Genomic DNA, 19,822 nt, shown 5'->3' with positions numbered 1-19,822 from the left:
GATAGTCAAATGTTCACTTTAGTTAAATGAAAACTCTGGAAAAAAGAATTTACAATATATTTTAGCTTGCACTCATAAAGGTCAAGTGTTAGATCATTTCATTTTCATTTCCATTTCCATTTCCATTTCCATTTCCCTATAAATAGAGACCATGATCCACTGATGGAGACACAGAACGTTTTCTCTACACTCTTGATTTCATGATTTATGGTCAAGTAATGAGATTGGATCAAGTTACAAAATTATGATCAAATCTGTGTTACAAATTTTAGTCATTAACAATAACTGTACATATCAGGCTGCAAGGACCAAAACTTTAATTGTACCTTGACTATTGGCAGCCAACATAGTGGGACTTTCACTTTTCCAGCAGACTGCACTGATGAAGTAAGATCCTGCATCTTCGTCAGTTTCTTCCATATCAGGAGAGCCAAATTTATGCGATGTCATGGGTCTAGCAAGAGCCTGAGTTTCCCAAAATGCAAAATAATAATAATAATAATAATAATAATAATAATAATAATAATAATAATAATAATAGATAAATAAATCAAATCTCGACTGCAATAATGTTCATTGAATCGTTTAGCTGCATGTCAAATGTTAACAAGATGCTTATTCAGTACCACTAACCTTATGGTAGACGCACACTTCATTTGTTTCACTGCCACAAGCGAGGAAATCTTTATTTACTGTGAGACCAACAAAATTCTTCTCGTTCGTGTGCCCTCTAAATGTACGAACCTGAAAACGTCAATCACCAAAATATTACCAAAAAATTAATGTAACAACTAAAAAGAAAGTATATTGGCCAGCAAAAAAAAAAAAAAAAAAAAAAAAAAAAAAAAAAAAAAAAATGGCCAAAAAAAAAAAAAAAAAAAAAAAAAAAAATGCTGCGTTGATGGCTATTGCAGCTTGTATTGAAGTGCTTAATGAAGAATCTATCCATAGTCGTGAATCTTACAAGCGAATTTTCTTTGACATCCCATAATCGAAGAGTGCTGTCTGTTGATGCAGAAGCAAGCTCATTGTCAGACAAAAATTTTACATATGAAACTGCTTTTTTGTGGCCACTGTACACATGAATCGGATGACAGGTGTTTCTTAAATCATAATAGTGGATGTGATGGTCTGCAGAGCCAACCTGCATGATATTACAGGCTATGGTCTTAATCATATCTTATTTCAAAGAAAACGAAAATGAAAATGACAAATAAGTAAGTTGTGGATTCCTGAAGCAGAATTTTGGAAGTATTTCAAGGACGATAACTCAGGTCTATGTTATTCCTACAGATTTTGCTTTCTAAGTTCTTTCTTTTGCGATGGGATTGGACTAACAATGCATATTGCCAAAATGGAACAATATTCATGAGCATGCTTATATACGGATCACTACCATTGATAACGTCGTCCAACTACTTATATTCCTTAACAAGAAAATTAAAAAAATAAATATTCCATAATGTTGAACAAGCACTATGTCTATCTGAACAGGCATTATTTCTACCCCTTCAATTTGGCTCCCACCAAAAACAAGAAAGGACAGCAAAATAAAAAACAGCTATCAAAGCAGGGAGCAAGAAATCAATTTTTACCGCAACATATAGGCTAGACTCTGGATTATATTTTACACAGCATATATTGGCCTTCAGATCAATGTTGAGGACGCTAGCTTCTTGCTTAGTGCACCATACTTTGACCTGGAATTGTATGCAAATAGATAGCAATCACTCTTCCACGGATGGAAAGTCATGAAGCTGTTAATTCACTGTAAATGTCTGCACCAAATATAACCAAATTGACAAGCAGGAATAACACTTGTATCACGGGAAAATGGAACTAAAACACAACGAATAACTCGCTCTATTGGAAGAAACACCATGAGTAACTCGCTCTATTGGGAGCACAACTCCAACTTTACTAAATTTATCTCGCAATCATTTTACGTAAAGAAGGACAATGTACCAATCCCTCAGAAATTGTATATATTTTCTACTCACTTTGTTTGGTATAGTATTTGTAATTTAGTTCAATGCCCGTATTTTCTTTCTCACCTTTTGCAAGGTTACTTGTCTTTTTAATACTTTATGTCCATCTTTCCTCCCAATTTGGGTATGGAAGCACCCATTGGGTATCCATTGTTAATGTTCAATGTACTTTTTCATCCCAAATATAAGGTAAAATCTATGTTGCTCAGACTCGGGTGCGGGTGTCGGATACGGGTACATATCTAGGAGTCGAATTCTTCTTATTTTAAAAATTAAGATATAGGGATACGGTTAAAAAGGATCTGAATTTTGGATATGGATATGGGGATACGTAGGGCTGGGCAAATCTCCCTAACCGAATCCGACGGTTCTTGTCAAATTAAATACCCGAACGGGTATCTGAATTGAGAACCGAAGCGTACGATTCAATTCTCGGTTCTAGACCAAGAACCGAAAAATCGAATAAGAATCGAATCTTTCTAATTTTTTTTTTTATATTGAATAAATCAAATTATTTTAATTTTAATTTTTTTTAAACAAATTAACAAATTAAAAATTTCTAAATCCAAATTTATGGCCCAATAATTTGTTTCATTTCTAATTTTTTAATTTTTGGCCCAATTACCCATTTTATTGTTTCATTTCTTAGCCCAACAAAGATCCAACCTACTAAATAACCCTAAATACCTATACTAAAGCGCATAATGCTGTCTCGACTTTCGCACTCACTCTCGCAGCCTCGCTGACATTCCAAAACTTATACAATCGTCGGTTGACACTGTGACCTCCAATCGAAACTTTGACCGTAGCGATCATTTGAACAAGGTAGTCTACTAGTCTCTAACATTCCAAAACTATTGAATGTGTCATTAGTTGTATTTATATAATGTTGTTATAAATTTTAAAAAATTTAATTATAGTACGGAACCGAACGGAACGGAACAAAACCCGAACGGTTCCATAATTATATTTGGACCCGACGATTCCATTTACTAGATACCCGAAAATTTTCCGCGCCCCAACTCTAGGGATACGTCTTAAAATTTTTATAAATTTATTCAAAATGGATAATTGTAACTTAAATTATTGAATCAAACAAATTTAAAATTAAATATTAAACTAATCTTATCTTAAATAAAACAATAAATCACTTCAATTACAATAAATAATACAACATGGTAGAGACTAGAGACAACCCCTAATTTATGGCAGCATGAATTGTTGACTTTTAAACCACCTAATTTACTCATTTCATTAATTTATTCATTGGGCTCCACAAAATCCCATTTAACACATACTAAAAACCTTTCATCTTCCCCAAACCCATCTCGTCTCCTCCAACTCTTATCTTCCCTCTCTGCAATTTGTAAATGCTGCTGCCATGTTACGTTCGTCCATAAATTTCTTCATATTACTATCACCGGACTCAAAATAAACGGGTTTCTGGCACCACAACCGCAAGCCAGAAGCAATACTCCACTTTCCATTGTCTTCTCCATTTTCCAGCCGTGTCCAAGTTCAAAGCCAAGAATCCGACCCATTTACCGTGTCGGTATCTGTGTCATGTCGTGTCGACACTAATACTTCCTCATTTTTAGATAGTCCGAGCATCATAGGGTAAAATATACAATTTTTCTAGAATATTTCAACTCTTAAGGCCTCACCTCCTCCGTAATTCTCTCCCGCATTTGTTAGAATAATTGGGTTTTAAAGCTTCACCTCTCCAAGTCTCTCACACGTAATTTGACCTTACTAATTAAAACATAAAAACTGAATGATGAGAATTAACTTGATAATCACATATGTAGAACTTTTCTGCAAAACCGAGGAAAATGAAATATATTTTGGGAACTGAAAACTCCACGAGAATATCATAATTGTTACATTCTATGCAACTAGAAATCAGAAAACTTTTTGGGTTTCGTTCTTCAGAAACAAGCATGTGAAACCTTGTCTATGAAGGGAAATGTTGCACAAAATTTTGAGTCGAGAGCAAAGATCCATGAAACTAAGCAAAGGGACCTGACCATGGCAACCTAATTCAATCTATAAAAATTTATGGCAGGAAACGGATCTCCATCACCATACTGAAACGGGATCCTCAGTAGATTCAACAAAATTGGTTTAAGATTGAATTTATTGCTCCAGCTCCAAGACTGAAACTTAAGGGGAGTATCAGAACAAGTTAAATTATAGTCACCAAATTTTGTTTATTCAGTCGATGAATGGAAGATTTACTTGTTTTTGAAGCTGGTCAGATTATTTCAGACAATTTCAATACCAAGATTGACTGAAACATAGTTATAAACAAAACAAATCTTGACATGAAGTGGAACAATGAGAAGACATGGAAGACTAGAAGTCTAGAACTAAAGCCTTTGGGCCAACAACTTAACCAACTAGCATTTTTATTTTTGTATCCTATTTTAGGAGATTGATGTAGCTGACACAATTTATTTAGAAATATTTCTTTGCTGTTTTTGTATCCTATTCTCCCCCCCCCCCCCCCCCCCAACCAAATGGCCTTAACTTGGTTTTGCATAAATCATATCCATATTATCCAGACCCTACCCAATGTATCATACAAGTCATTACCAAATAAAAAGTATGAAAAAAAAATTGTGATTTCAGATTAATGTTTAAAGCAAGTCAAGGATGACAAGTGTGTTATAGCAATACCCCACTAACAGGTTAGAGATTGAGGCAAAAAATAAATAAATAAATAAATAATCGACATGAACTCGCTAGAGTACAAAAGATTTGATTAAAAGGATGTTTCATTAGGTTAGCTACAAATCAAATAGAGTAGCAGCAAATATTCATGTCGTTGACCTAATTACTGGAAATAGACTTGGCTTGATGACAAGGACACCAAATCTACTACCAAAAACCACCAGTGCCGCCCATTCTATGTTGCTGGCACCTAGATGCATGTATGGAGATGATAACTGTAGTCTCGCATTTTTAACCTAGTAAGAGACATGAAATATGTGGGAACAAGTTTGTATATTTGATGCCAAATATAATTACTTGAAAATAGCATTCAGTAACTGGATCATTTTACAGGAGAAAGCGAGCTAGGAAAACTAATGTATGTAAAGGAAGCTCTACAGTTGTTACCTAGGCTTCTTTCAGCCTTTCACGGAAGAACTTCACCGTTACTATAAAATCAGTTCACATTGTTCATATATATAAATAAAACAATGTTTTAAAGTAAATATTATTCAAATATGAAAATTGTAATGACATCAGTCCGAGAACTAATGTTAATTATTGAAGTTCCCTAAGTATATACCTAAACAAGAAAACAATACATAAATTTTGTTAGGAAAGATTAAACATTGTAAAAGTTACCAGCTCTAAATCTTTACTTATACAAGAAATCATCAAATTTTGATTGGTGTGGATCTAACTGCTCATATGTAAACATGCATTTCCTTTCACTAAAATTTTAAGCATAAATTAAGCAAAATAACAGGTCTAATTTCGAGTTGAGCAATGAAAAGTGTTCTTATTGTACCTTACAATCGTCACTACCAGAAACTAGCATTGACGGTTCAGTTCGTGAAAAATCTACACTCCAAGCGCGCTTCTCATGCTCCTCATATTCCATAAGACTCTGATTGTACCGTAATATTATTAGCATTGTTAAAAGAAATTTTAAGAAAATAAAATTCTCAAATTTTGACAACTACCGTTAACTTTAAGTTTACAGTTTTTATATTTGGATAACAAAATTACCACTAATGGTTGTCCCAGATTTACCTGTCTAGTAGTTACATCCCAAATAGTCACTATTCCTTCATAATCGCTGCTAGCTATAAGGTTTTTGCTATATTTGTTCCAGCTCAAGCAGCTCAGCTTAGACCGTGTCGACATCTCCACAACAGGGCAGTGCACATCTGTATGTTCATTTACAACCTGGAATGCAAAAGTGTAGCGCACAGTCAGCAGATCAACAGGCAATTTCCTTGATAAAATTGAGGTTCAGTTTCAGTCACATGGAAATCACAATCACCATGCCCTAACTCCATATATCATCATAAAAGAATTATATGTGTAAACAACAGCCCACAGCAAAAATGCTCAAAACACCTTTTTGCTCAGTTGAGCAGTAGAAAATGCATAAGTAGGGCACTCTGATCAGTTGCATATAATGGAGGATGATCTCCAAAAATGCAGTTAGTTTTTCCCTCACTGAAAACCATGTTAAAATATTAAAATATGAAGGCCATACAAATCATGCTCAGGAAAAAGAAAAAAAAAAAAAAAAAAAAAAACACCTCTGTAACGATCATGCTAACAAATATAGATACGGATCAAAATAATTTTTAAAAAAATTAAAAAATGAAGGCCAAAAAAATAAAGCCAAAAAAAAAAAAAAAAAAAAAAAAAAAAAAAACACCTCTGTAACGATCATGCTATCAAATATTTAGATACGGATGTACGTGTATTCTTTCCAAGCTCTTATTCCTATTAAGGCTGAGTTAGATGTAAGGATAGTGATTATGTTTAATCTGCACAATCAATGCCCAGAATTCTGTTCAATATTTATAACTTTCAAAACGAACAAGTATCTCATTCATGATGGGTGATTGTAGCTTACATATCCAAAATTTGTTATCCTGTTTTCCTATTCCTCATTATGTGTGAACGCCATAAAGGTGGGGCAGTTCACAATCTCTGCCTATACATTCAAATCAAAAAGAAATTGACAGTTCCAATCATGTAGTAAATGAGTAATAGAACATTATATTATGGAGAAAGTCAATGCACATTGACCAGAGAAGAGATTTTCCTTCTACTGTACTGGGATTTGATGCCCAAATCTATGGAATGTGATTAGTTGTAAATTAGTATGCTTGCCATATTTTTGTAAATTAGTATGGTTGCCATATTTATCTTGTATAGAGATTCATTAATGCTTTCAAATGGGGGAAACAAATACTTTTTTACAATATATAACCTCATTCCAAAATCCAAACTGAAGCAATCATAACAAAAGGATAGGACCATCAGGGAGAAGAGGAAGCTGGTAAAAATGAAAAATATAAAAACCTACCGAAGAGAAGTCAAAAACTTTTATGCATCGTGAAACTCCAGCAGTAGCAAACAGCTCATCATCGCGATCAAACTCTATGCTGCAATAAAAATTAGGTATTTAAAACATTTAGTTAGAAACATAATACAAATTAAAAAATGAAATGCAAAAGAAATTGTGAATTCAAAAGGTATAAACCATCAACTAATTGTATGGACACAAAAATATTTCAGGGAGTGACCAATTTGCTCGACTTCCACCACGTAAACAAGTCATTTGTTTCTCCTAATTAATGTATTTACCCTTTAGGTGGTATCACAGGATAGTAATATCAAAATTATTACTTCTGTTGCATGTCAAAACTCCTCCAAACGTATCTATACTGTTGATCAATCTACACCACACAATCAAGTAAATATAAGGTCTTGGTGGTGTAATCAGGTGATGTGAGAGAAGTGACCCACCTATTTATACACAGGTCTTAACATGTTTGATCATAAACGGGTAGAGTGGAACCGTTCCACCATATTTTGTAATTTTATTATCACGGAGCAGATTGGCAAAAGTGAGCACTCTCTATCAGGACCCTAGGCCCCACTGCAGACAGTCAAACACTCTCCTCTGCATTCCTCTGACAATCCTTTCTCAATCTTCCCTAACACCCTTAATTCCGCTTCCCCATTCCCCCCACCTCCAGTACCTTACAACTCAGTGATTAAGTTGAGAACTCAAAAAACTAATTCTACTCAGTGAATTTAGGTAGCTCAATGGGTATTGATGAATTTTGACACCGCCTACTTGCAAAAATTAAATGATTTATTCATTATCCCTAAAAATAAGTTCTTGGATAAAAGGAAAATATCAAAATTAGGTTGGACCCAAAATTTACGGGTATTTAGTAAGTGGAACAATAGTCCGAATTTAATTATAGAACCGTTCGGATTCAGTTCTAATAGGTTCGGTTTGGTTTCATTCGGTTCACAGGTTCCATATTATAATTAAATTTTTTAATATTTACAAAATTACATTAATTCAACTAATGATATGTTCAATTTTAGTTCTTACAAAATAACGTATTTTAATCTTATGTGTCTTTTGCGTCTTTCTTTGCTGAATTCTTCATGTATTTGGTTGTTAAAATCACATGAAGAGGAAAATAGCGAGCTCACAATAATTAAGAGATGTGTTGTCAAGGTTTAATTTGATTTCTTCAAAACGGTAGAAACAACACTACGGCAAAGTAATAAATTTGCATAAAACTTAGATCATTTTGATTAAGTTAGCTTTGAGCTAAAAATTAGAAATATGAAAATCATAGTTTTGGGTTTGAGCTAAATTAACTAGTTAGAAAAATTTATTTTAAAAAAATAAAATAATTTGACTTTTTAAAATAAATTAATTAAAAAAATAGAAAAATTCGATTCTTATTCAGTTTTTTGGTTCCTGACTTAGAATCGAGAATGGAACCAAACCCATTAGTTTTTTATTCAGATACACGTTCGAATATTTAACTTAAGAAGAACCGCTCGGTTCGGTTGGGATTCAAGTTCGGTTCGGTCGATTCAGTTCAGGAGTTTTGTCCAACCCTAATCAAAATCAAAACTTCTATTCCATGGAAAATCATATATTACAGCACTGTATTTCTGTCAAATGTATTCGTATGAATAAGCTCTCTCTTCCCTCTTTTCATTCTAGAATACACACATAGGCCAATTGATAGAACCCCGGTTAATTTCACTTACATGAGGAGAAAGAAGGAGGGAAAGGCAGTGTAACAACCGAGGCACCAGATCTGTTAGTCAGTTAAGAAGGGTAGTTTAGGGAATTGATTATGGGGAATTATGTCTATAAATGTAATGGGAGGGTGAGTTATTATTTTCGTCACACTTGTAGCAAGGCCCTTTTCTCTCTTCTGCTGTAGCTCAGCGTCCAATAATTTCTTGACGGTCGGCGCCTCCTTCGCTGTCGGAGTTGGCCGAAACATGGTCATGGAAGTCACTGCCCTAGAAGTGGGTGAATTCAACGAACCTGGGTACTGGGAGCCGACTGCGTGGTCATATGAAGGAAAGTGTGGGCTGTGAGTAACAGCGCTGGAATAACCCCCACTTCCTTTGTTGGGTCCATACGACGTAAGGGCCTCCTTTAATAATTCATTTCGGTCTTCTACTCACAGCCCACACTCTCCTTCATATGACCACGCAGTCGGCTCCCAATACCCAGGTTCGTTGAATTCACCCACTTCTAGGCCAGCGACTTCCGTGACCATGTTTCGGCCAACTCCGACAACAAAGGAGGCGCCGACCGTCAAGAAATTATCGGAAGCTGAGCTACAGCGGAAGAGAGAAAAGGGCCTCGCTACAAGTGTGATGAAAATAATAACTCACCCTCCATTTACATTTATAGACATAATTCCCCATAATCAATTCCCTAAACTACCCTTCTTAACTGACTAACAGATCTGGTGCCTCGGTTGTTACACTGCCTTTCCCTCCTCCTCTCTCCTCACGTAAGTGAAATTAACCGGGGTCTATCATTTCACTTACGTGGATGGGACACTATTCTAGTGGTAGTTGACTGGCTGAGCAAATATGGCCACTTTGTTGGCCTAAAACACCCATTCACCGCCCCTCTCATGGCAACCATCTTTATCAAAGAAATAGTCCGCTTGCATGGCATACCTCAGTCAATTCTTTTTGATCGGGAAGTGTGTATGAGCAAGTTCTAGATAGAGTTATTTAAGGCTCTGGGAACTAGCTTAAAGCGCAGCACAGCCTACCATCCACAAACGGATGGACAGACAGAGGTCGTGAACTGGTGCTTGGAAACCTATTTGAGGTGTTTTGCATCTCGCAAACCTCGCTCTTGGAGTCAGTGGTTACCATGGGCAGAGTTTTGGTACAATATGTCCTTCCACACCGCAACAAAACACACCCCCTTCCAGATTGTCTACAGCCGTGAACCACCTCCCATTCTACCTATTGAGAAGGGACTCACTGTAGTATCAGCTGTGGAAAAATCACTTGTAGAACGAGATGAAGCTCTCCAAGAAATTAAAATGCAACTAACTCGTGCTCAACAACGAATGAAGCTGGTAGCTGACGGGCATCGGCATGAGGTGCAATTTGAAGTAGGGGACATGGTTTATCTCAAATTACGGCCGTACCGTCAGAATTCTGTGGCAACCTGTCCCTATGCTAAGCTGTCCCCTAAATATTACGGGCCATTTGAAGTGGAAACAAGGGTGGGCCAGGTAGCATATAAGCTGAAGCTTCCCCCTACTGCAACTATACACCCAGTCTTTCATGTCTCCCAGCTCCGCAAGGCTATTGGTTCTAGTCAATCCATCAAGCATCTTCCTCTACAACTTGAGGCAGAAGAACAGTTCCAGGTTGAACCAGAGGCAGTCCTACAAGTCAGGCAGGGTCACCAAGCACTGGAAAGGAGGCTCTGATCAAATGGAAGAACTTGCCCAACTTTGAAGCAACCTGGGAACCTTTCAGCACCATCCAACAACAGTTCCCCGAGCTCCACCTTGAGGACAAGGTGGCTTTTGGGATGGGGGGAAATGATAGACCCCCGGTTAATTTCACTTACGTGAGGAGAAAGAAGGAGGGAAAGGCAGTGTAACAACCGAGGCACCAGATCTGTTAGTCAGTTAAGAAGGGTAGTTTAGGGAATTGATTACGGGGAATTATGTCTATAAATGTAATGGGAGGGTGAGTTATTATTTTCATTCACGTTTTGTTGAGTCTTTGGGGGAGAGACCAGGCCTCTCGAAAGCCTTGAATCTGTTTCCCTTTTGTTTGCAGCACCTTATTCAGTAAATAACAGTTTCCATTTCCATTGTTAATAACCAAGGGGTTCTATCACCAATCTAGTGATCATAGTTTAGTTCAGCAAAAATTCAATCTTTTCCAGATTCAGTCCCACCTGATTTCAAGGTAAAGTAGGTGCAAGCTAATTCTGAGTAGGAGTTGAAACGGAGAAGGTATAGATTCACTTCTGCAAAAATACAGGCGAGTCCTAAAATGTGTCTCCTATATTTTCTCACTAAGTTCATCCACTCTATCATTCAGTAGTTTATAAAAATTATTTAGCCAAGCCAGAGATATATATAGACTTGAATTTTCAAAATTAAAGACAGTCAAATCTGATCTGATTATGTATTGGAGTTTCCAAATAGGCTGCAAAAAATACTAGATATGGTTATCCTTAGACTTCCATCCAAAGATCCAAATTACCTTGAAACAATGTTGGTGGAATGAAAGAGATCCCCATGCCTAAGTTCAGCAATCACCCTTAATCGACTGTTCCAGAATAAATTAGGAGAATGTCAATAGAAGATAAAGAAATCAAAAGCAAGCAAGTGGAATAAGTCGGTGGAACAGAAATTGATGACTCTACCTGTATCGTGTGAATGTGCTTAGAACGGATTGAACATCTGCAAGACCAGCATTATAACCTTCTCTGTGAATAATACTTTTATCATTCTTTTCTTGGGAGGATAAATGGCAGGCTGACTGACGTCTCTTTTGCAAGTAAAACTCTTGTAAATCATTAAACTGCAGAAAAGGATAATCATCTATCACGATGAGGAAAAAAACTGATTCATAAACAATGTTGTGAAAAGAAAAGAATCTTGTTATCAAGCAAAAGCAATGAAACTATGCTTAAATCTACTTGCTTCCGACTTCTTATATGTTCAGGAAAAGCTAATGATAAAAAGCCTGAAGCAACAAAAGAGGCAATTCAGCATTCATGGTTCAATCTACAAAGTCAAGGTCAACTGGAAGGAATCTGGCCGTGAAACTAATGAATGCTGAGATCATTGTTCTTCAGGTTAACCACATAATCTTAGATGAAAGCTTTGAGATGGTTTGATACAGAAAGCGTCCATTTTAGAAGAACTGCATGTTTGGCAGCTTTTTATAATTGGTCAAACCACTTTTTATCCCCTCTTAAATTAAGTGTCCATTTCGTGGGATTCACTACAACTACCTAGTACCCACTTATCAATCACTCATTTCTATCTATTTATAATTTAAACCAATTATAAATAACTCCGAAACGTGCTTTAATTGTGATGCACAAAATAGGTCAGAGAGTCAACTTTTATGGCGAGCCCTCTAGAAAACTATACTCCAATATTTTTTCTTTTCAAATAATTCCACGGTTGCACACCATATATAATTAAAAGTTTGCCAATTAGATCTTCCCTAACCTGTGAATGGACACGCTTTTTCTGTTTTATAGCCAGGCCAGATTGGCTCAAATGCTGCAAAGTTGGACCACTTGAAGATATGTCGTTTCCCTGGGGTCCAAGGAAGCTACGTTGAGCCTTTCCCTCCACTTTTTTGTGCAGAAAGTTCTCAGAGAGTATTCCTCGTTCATTTCCAGAGCTTAAATGACTAGTACTAATTCTATTGGACGATGTAGGACATTTCAATCCCATAGGATCATCACCAAGTAACTGCAGTTTAACTGAGTACTTGTCTCTCGCACGGTATAGCTCTATCCTATGCCTTTCCACAGCATTTATGTCTTCTTTAGCATACTGGATGTCATTTTGTACCTAAGAGAAAGCAGAAAAAATTAAAAAAATCAGTCGATGACCAGGTCACTGAAGGACGTGCAAAGCAGAACAGCCACTAAAAGAATGATTAGCTTATCCAGAAACAAGAATATAGAAGGAAACAATATGAGATGAAGAAGATGACAAACTAACGTAAAAAACCTTAGAATTTCTCTAAGATCTTATAAGAAGTCTGTAAGAGAAGAATATTAAAGGAGTTCCACCATTCAAAAGTCAAAGCTGCAGAACTGGAAGGATAGTATGCCACATTTCCAAATTGAGAGAGACCATATATTTAGCATAGACTCCTAGACACCCCAATTCTACTAGGCTATTGCCCAAAATGCTAGAAAGCACAATAATTAAGAGAGTTCTACTTAGACAAGGATTCGATAAGAAAATTACTTTGTGACCTAAGTATACTAGGATTGCAGAAGAAAAATGTAAAACTGGAAGCAAAAATAAATACTGACTAAAGACAGCAGCTAAGACATCTCCACTGTGCCTGCCAATGATTTTAAGCAATTCCATTCCCATGGTCATATTTTATCCATTGAACACTCTATGGCCAGCATCACTCCTCAGGTTGGAAAAAATACCTTGCGTTTTCTAGTGCTGAAGTATTAGTCTTTGAATATAGCACAGGCCAACTTTTAACATGTAAAAAACTTGAAGTTAAATCACACCTTATCTTTTAGTTAAGTTAAATTATGGAAATATTCAGAAATATCTATTTACATTTCCTTTACAATTTTTTGCAGAATAAGAAGCTGATTCTCGCGATAAGAGCTACAACTCATCTTTCGATTGTTCTATGGCCAGAAAAAGGGTATAGCCAACTGTTTCAACCTCTTAGCTTTTATGTCTCAACTTTCATGCAAAAACACCACCCAGAAGCTGTTTCTTGCACAGATTCCTTAAATGAAGTAACATTTTCTACTTCAAATACAGTTTCCAATGCATGTGTAAATTGACATTACTTCTAACCTCTCAGTCTCTTGCATGAACTATTATTTATCCATAATGCTATGGAGCCAGAACACTTGTGGTCAAATCACAAATCTAGAAACTCAAAGTTGCTAATTCTGCTCATGCCACCATAAAATTCTCCATTTTCGGCTTAATCTAGCAATATGCTCAGTCATCATGTCCTCTATGTTGATGTAGCTTGCCCTTGTTCTAGATTTTTAACTCCTTGTCCTAAAATAGCCTTTCTACCTATGTGTCTCTGAACAGATTTTGAACACTTTATTAAATCAACAGTTTAATCTTTCTGAATTTTTTTTTTTTTATTTTTTTTTTTTTTTGGTGACTGACTTTAAGCTTTTTACTACAAAGAATAAAGCCAAGGGCAGAAGTTTCTTCCGGAACTGGGATAACTGGAATTATCTTTGTATTCCATGATACTACCTGCATTACTCCTTAGGTGCTTACGAAGTCAAACACCAAGATCAACCAATTCAAACAAGAATAGCCATAAAAAACTTATAAGAAAATGGTGATGAGTAGGCAAGACCAGGAAAACTAGAATCTCTCTTAGAAGAATTTCAAAGCAATGCTCACCATTTGAAGACGCAAAAAAATTAAAAAAAATACTAAATCTACTAGGTTATTGAACCCAAAGACTAGGATGACAAATAATTAAGAATGCCTACCTGAACAATCATTTGACCCAGATAATTAATTCATGGTCTCGTTCAGAAAGATTAGTCCTCCAGAACCTCCATAAATACACTAAGAAACTAGACACGAGATATAATAAATGAAGTAAAAACTGGAAATAATATATAATTAAGGAGTCTACCTTAGAGATCAAAGGAATTAATGAATCCCCATTACGTTTGGATGATGAAGTCCACTTTAGAAAAATATAAATGCATAAATAAAATAAAAAATAAAATCTCAATGTCACGATTTTGTTTATCCACAGAAATTACTTCACAAAATTCACCATATTCCTTGATCTAATTATGATTCAAACCAAGCAGAATTGAATATTTTGATATCATACAATTTTGATAATTTTCCAGTCAAACTCTATGAAGATGCATTCAATGAATTATTCTAATAAATGGTCATCGGGATTTAAAAATCAGTAGTAATTATTTAGGAGTGGAACAAGAGGAAATTTTTGACATAAAACCTCAGAATAATTTTATCAAACCTAGCCCAGAAATCATGTTGCAATTAGTAATCATGTATGAAATTAATAGAAGGACCTATGCAGCTAATATGGTGGGCTTCCACAGAGATGGGTCCGAAAGATTTTCTGAAGCTACCACCCAAAAATAAGTTTAGAGAAAAATGAAATTGGAAGCATTACAAAACATAAATCTCAAACAGCTATTTCGTAATCAAGTGTTAACAATTCGATGTTGCGATCTCTTTCATTGATTCTTATTATGTACAAACCTCATTGAGCTCATTAACTTTTTGTTTCCTTAAGCTGTGTAAGAAGTCCAGCAGAATTTGCATGTTTCTCTCTGCCTCTTCTTGTTCCATTCTTCTCTTTTTGTCCGCCAGAAGAGACAGCAGGGTATCCAGCTCCTTTATTGAAACTTCACAACCCTGTCGAAGGATAAAATATGTCAAGCCTCTGCACAAACAATAGATATGAAACAAGTGTTAGAGTTGAGTGACTTCCCTGCATTTGAAGAATACAATCCTCAAAAGAATCAGAAAGCAAAAGTGGATTCGCAGTGGAACTTTCTGGTTGTTTCCATTAGGCAGTAATCCAGTAGTTCTTAAATACATGTTTGTTCCAAATATCATTACATTTACTAAGCCCCCGTTTGGCCCCCATTCTTTTCAAATTTTAATGGTTGGTATAATATTTTTTTGAAAAATGTGTGGTTGAAAAAGAATGAAAAGTTTTTGATTTGTGTGTAATATTATTTTATGGAAAATTGTGTGGTTGAAAATAAGAGAGAGAAAAAGAATGAGAATGGGGGCCAAACGGGGGCTAAATTCTGTTGCAATAAATTACGAGGAAGACATATTGCTTAGATTAGAAGAGGCCATATACGAAGGAGAATGACAAGAAATGTCATCCATCTTTTTAACAAAGGGAAAATTAGGTCAAAGGGGCTTAATTGCAACTATACACCCTCAATATTGCCTTAAATAGTCAGATTCTCCTGATCTGATGTTTTCACTCAGGTGCAACAGATTAGTTCATTAGACTAGAGATACTATAAGAATGAATGCCATACTATAAGAATGAATGCCAGTTGTTAAATACAATTGATTGAGTCTTAGGGCCAAACATATACAAAAGTACTTCACATAAAAGAACAGTATCAGACAAAACCTTTCTAACCCTTTCAGAAGAACTTCGTCATTATGCATAATGTAGCATTCAAAATTAAGTGATCTCATTTCAGGAAAAATAATAACAACCATGACAAACTTCACCAGAACATAGTGCAGATTATGAGTATCATTCATTTACAACTTCCCAACAATTTGGAAAGCAACAGATATAACAATCTGATCGCAGAGCTTTGTCCTTGGTGATAACAGAAGTTGAAGTCTTCACCACTCCACTATTCTTAAGTGAATTCGACATATCAAGTATGATGATTATAATGATTAAATAGAAGAAATGCTTTTAAATATGCATTTGGAGAATCAGTGATTTATACCCAATAGCTTGCTGACTAAATAATAAAATATGAAACAGTTAATTGAAGACAATAAAGATGGTCTTTGGGTGGCTTTGGCCGTACAAGTATTTGAAAATAAATTCGACCGCAAATGTAGAGAAGCTATGTGGATGGTCATTCCTGTTTAAATTCATCAAAATTCAACTCCAGAAAGCCTCCACTTTGCGAAACCCATCCTGAACTTTTGTAGTAGAAAGATCCCCTTTTCTCCAAATCATATCTCAATTGCTTTAACCTTCTGAACAAGCTAACTATGCAATGAATAGTGGTACAGTACAAGCTAACTTCACAGTCAATTGATTGTACAATACAAGCTAACAGGATAAGGCAAAACATGGCCGTAAAATATCGTGGGAGCAACAACAGAACCAACCATGGCTGGTCTCGGGTGGTTGTCAAGGACCTGACTAGATCCTTTTAACAAAAGCCTCCCTTCAGTACTTAGTCAATAAGATGGGTTGAAGGGGATCCTTTTCAATTGCAAGTGGGAGGTGGCACAATAGATGGTGCTGGCGGACTCAGATATGGCTAATGGTACAAGCATAGGTATTAGAGTGTTAAGTACGGCGGGAATGCGCAAATCTGGGTGGAAGAAGATTTGGAATGATGGCAGTGAATCAATTGGTGTTCAAAGGTAGCTCAAAGTGAACAGAAAATGGTATGGAGGTGGTGGTTTGATCAAGATGGGGGAGATGAGGCAAAAGTGCATTGGGAAGCTCAAGCCTTGAGAGTGGCAGGTTGGTGGTGCTTTGAAGAAGAATCGATGCAGGTGATCTTCTATCCGGATAAGAGAGATCGAAGAATTGGAGGATGAATCTAATAGGTCATGTTTGGTTGACCCATTAAAATAAACTTCAAAAGGGTCAACTAAACATGTTCTGTGACTTTATTCCTTTGGAAGTGTAAGGATTCTAAACACAATCAGATTGAACTGTACTAATGAATATTGTCAATTTAAAACAAACCCATAAACTAGATTTCCAGGTAGGATTTCAAAAATGCAACCACACAGGTCGCAAATCATTAAAAGGTGAAATGCATTTCAAATTCACCCAAGCCACAAGTCATGAAACGCCGCATCTCAGGCCTTCGTTGTTTAAGAAACCGAATTTAGGGAAGTAAAGTGTGACCACACAACCCAAGGTTAATTCGGATAAGTAAAGTGTGACGACACAACCCAAGGTTAATTCGGATAAGTAAAGTGTGACGACACAACCCAAGGTTAACAGTCATGCTTAAAGTAAAAATTCACTTGTAGAGATACATTTTGACCATGACCATTCGTTTAAATAAATTAAGAGAAGAAAAAGAGATAACAATTGGGCATAAGATACAGGAGAAGGAAAAATATACTAACTATGATAGATAATATACGAGCAAAGTATTATTTTAAATTAATTAACACTTTTTCGAAAGTAAGTAATTAGACAAAACTTTTAAAGGTCATAAACAAGAACTATGTATCTGCCTATATAATTGAAGGATGGTGACAACAACGAGGTTTTATGGGTTCTCTTTCCTTCGTAAATTAATCCGTGCATAGTCAGGAACTGTCTTAGGAGTTGAAAAGGGAAGAAAATGAAAGATTATATCATAAAAACTTCAATTATACTCCAAAATCATGACTCACCTGTTCCAATGACTGACGAAATTGTTCTACAGGGGATGAATTTTTCGATAATTGTCGGGCAAATGTCTTCTTCAATAGCTACAAATGTGGCACAGGAAAACCGTATAACAATAAGCTGCATTGTGAAGTAAACTATTTTAAGATTCAAACCAGACGAATGAGCATGAATCAAAATACACAAATTACGAACTTGCTGCAGACTAAGAAAAAACAAAATTATATATTCTTTCCAAATCCACAATAAAATAGACATATTAAAAATAATTAATAAAAAATTAGAACTTGATCATTCAGCACTCATCCAATTACTAATCAGAAAATGCTCAAATATTCAGTTCACCTTATCGAGAAGAAAATTGGGGAATAGTTGATCTGGGGTAAGGGAGTTAAAACAGCAAGGGCAATCACTCTTATTGCGGAGATGAGTAACAATGCACATATAGCAGAAGCTATGGCCACATGCCGTTAAGAAAGCATCCTTTATCATCTGCATACAAATTGGGCAAAGCAATTCCTTGTCCGCCACCTCCGCCTCTGCATCGATATTTCCTCTGGTGGTTGTTGTCGTTGATGTTATTGTAGTTTCCTCCTCCGGCTTCTTCATCGCCGGCACCACCGCTCCGATTGAGCTTTCCCTCATCCTACTTGCGCGAATCAGATGATCAGGAGCAGCAAAGTTGAAATGAGTGGACAGTGGTTGTGGGCTTGGGGATGTGTCTTTTTGGTCAAAACGGTTCAAACTTTGTTCCAATCAAGTTGATGCGTTACAAAAGGTCACCTTTTGTTATACAAGTCTATAGTTCGATCCAAAGGATGTGAAAAAAGCATATCGCATATTTTTAATATCACACGAGATGAGAAGAATTGTTCATGAAGTTGTATAATGACGATTAATTAGTTGATTAAATGTGTACTTTACTTTCTTGAGGTTCTTTTGTCATACTAGTTCATCATTCAACTGTATATGTGTTTTGCTAAATGTGATTGATTGACTTATGATGAGTTTGAGTTCTAAATCGTGTATCCATGTATCACACAAGGTGAATAAGAAAACTCATGAAATTGTATCTTTCGCAATATCGATTGGAGAATTGTATACTTTACTTTATTTCGAAAGTTTCCCTTTCAAGTTACTAAGAATTTGAATCAATGACGGAAAATCTTTTAATAGAATCTTTGCAGTCTCACTTAGGCAAATGCCTTCTTATTAGATTTTGATGAATTCCTATCATCATTCATTTAAAAGTGTGTATGTGTATGTGTGTGTGTTTACACAAACACACACACACCCCCCATTATACCACATTATTTTTTCTATAGTACTCATTTTCAACCACACATATTTCATTAAAATAATATTATACGTAAATCAAAGTCTTTTCTTCTCACATATTTCAACATCAATCACCATTCTATAATACATTATTCACAAATAATGGGGCACAAACACCCCCTTATGTATATGCTCGACCTACAAGTGAATAAATGCATATTTATTGGTAAAATGGCCTCTATGATCTAATGAGTATCGGTGTTCATTTTATATTAAGTATCGATGATGTGTCATATTAATTTATTGATGGATAAAAAATTTAATTCAAATGTTGGAACTCACAAGATTCATCACCAATGACACATCGTTATCGTCTCTATACACATATAGACCCTGTTTGAGCCACATTCTTTGGAAAATGTATTCTTAAACAGTGATTTGACATCATTTTAACCATACATTTTTTAATAAAATAATATTACACGTAAATTCAAAAATTTTCCTTTTTTTCTGATCACATATTTCTCATCAATACACTATTTAAAAATGCATTCTTATGAAAATAATGTGACTCAAACAATGGCATATTTGAAAATTACTTGTCAATTGTGCTACACGTACACACGCCCCTGTATATGTGTCCACATTTTTTT

General features: G+C 35.6%; 1 protein-coding gene across 1 annotated transcript; it reads right to left on the bottom strand.

The window, feature by feature from the left end:
• Positions 1-40: 40 nt before the first annotated feature.
• LOC111395491 (E3 ubiquitin-protein ligase COP1-like) lies at positions 41-18,665 on the bottom strand. Its single transcript, XM_023021509.1, has 13 exons — positions 18,237-18,665; positions 17,897-17,974; positions 15,014-15,169; positions 12,251-12,601; positions 11,434-11,591; positions 11,271-11,336; positions 7,051-7,129; positions 5,754-5,909; positions 5,509-5,607; positions 1,596-1,700; positions 965-1,144; positions 634-744; positions 41-465 (listed from the first exon to the last, which is right to left on the bottom strand). Exons 1-13 carry the CDS (start codon positions 18,534-18,536, stop codon positions 295-297), a joined length of 2,010 nt encoding a protein of 669 aa, XP_022877277.1. The 5' UTR covers positions 18,537-18,665; the 3' UTR covers positions 41-294.
• Between the last annotated feature and the right edge of the window lie 1,157 nt (positions 18,666-19,822).

The sequence above is a fragment of the Olea europaea genome, chromosome 6 (assembly GCF_002742605.1).
Source record: "Olea europaea var. sylvestris chromosome 6, O_europaea_v1, whole genome shotgun sequence".
NCBI lineage: Eukaryota > Viridiplantae > Streptophyta > Magnoliopsida > Lamiales > Oleaceae > Olea > Olea europaea.
This window is presented reverse-complemented; position numbering and strand designations above follow the sequence as displayed.

Bases quoted from the DNA above. Each gene is read 5' to 3' on its own strand.
- LOC111395491 (XM_023021509.1), bottom strand. From the start codon at position 18,536: ATGAGGGAAAGCTCAATCGGAGCGGTGGTGCCGGCGATGAAGAAGCCG. The intron at 7,130-11,270 runs GTAATTTGGATC...TTTTTATTGCAG, and splicing joins TCCACCAACATTGTTTCAAG to CATAGAGTTTGATCGCGATG. The intron at 466-633 runs GTTAGTGGTACT...TGGGAAACTCAG, and splicing joins AAGTGTGCGTCTACCATAAG to GCTCTTGCTAGACCCATGAC.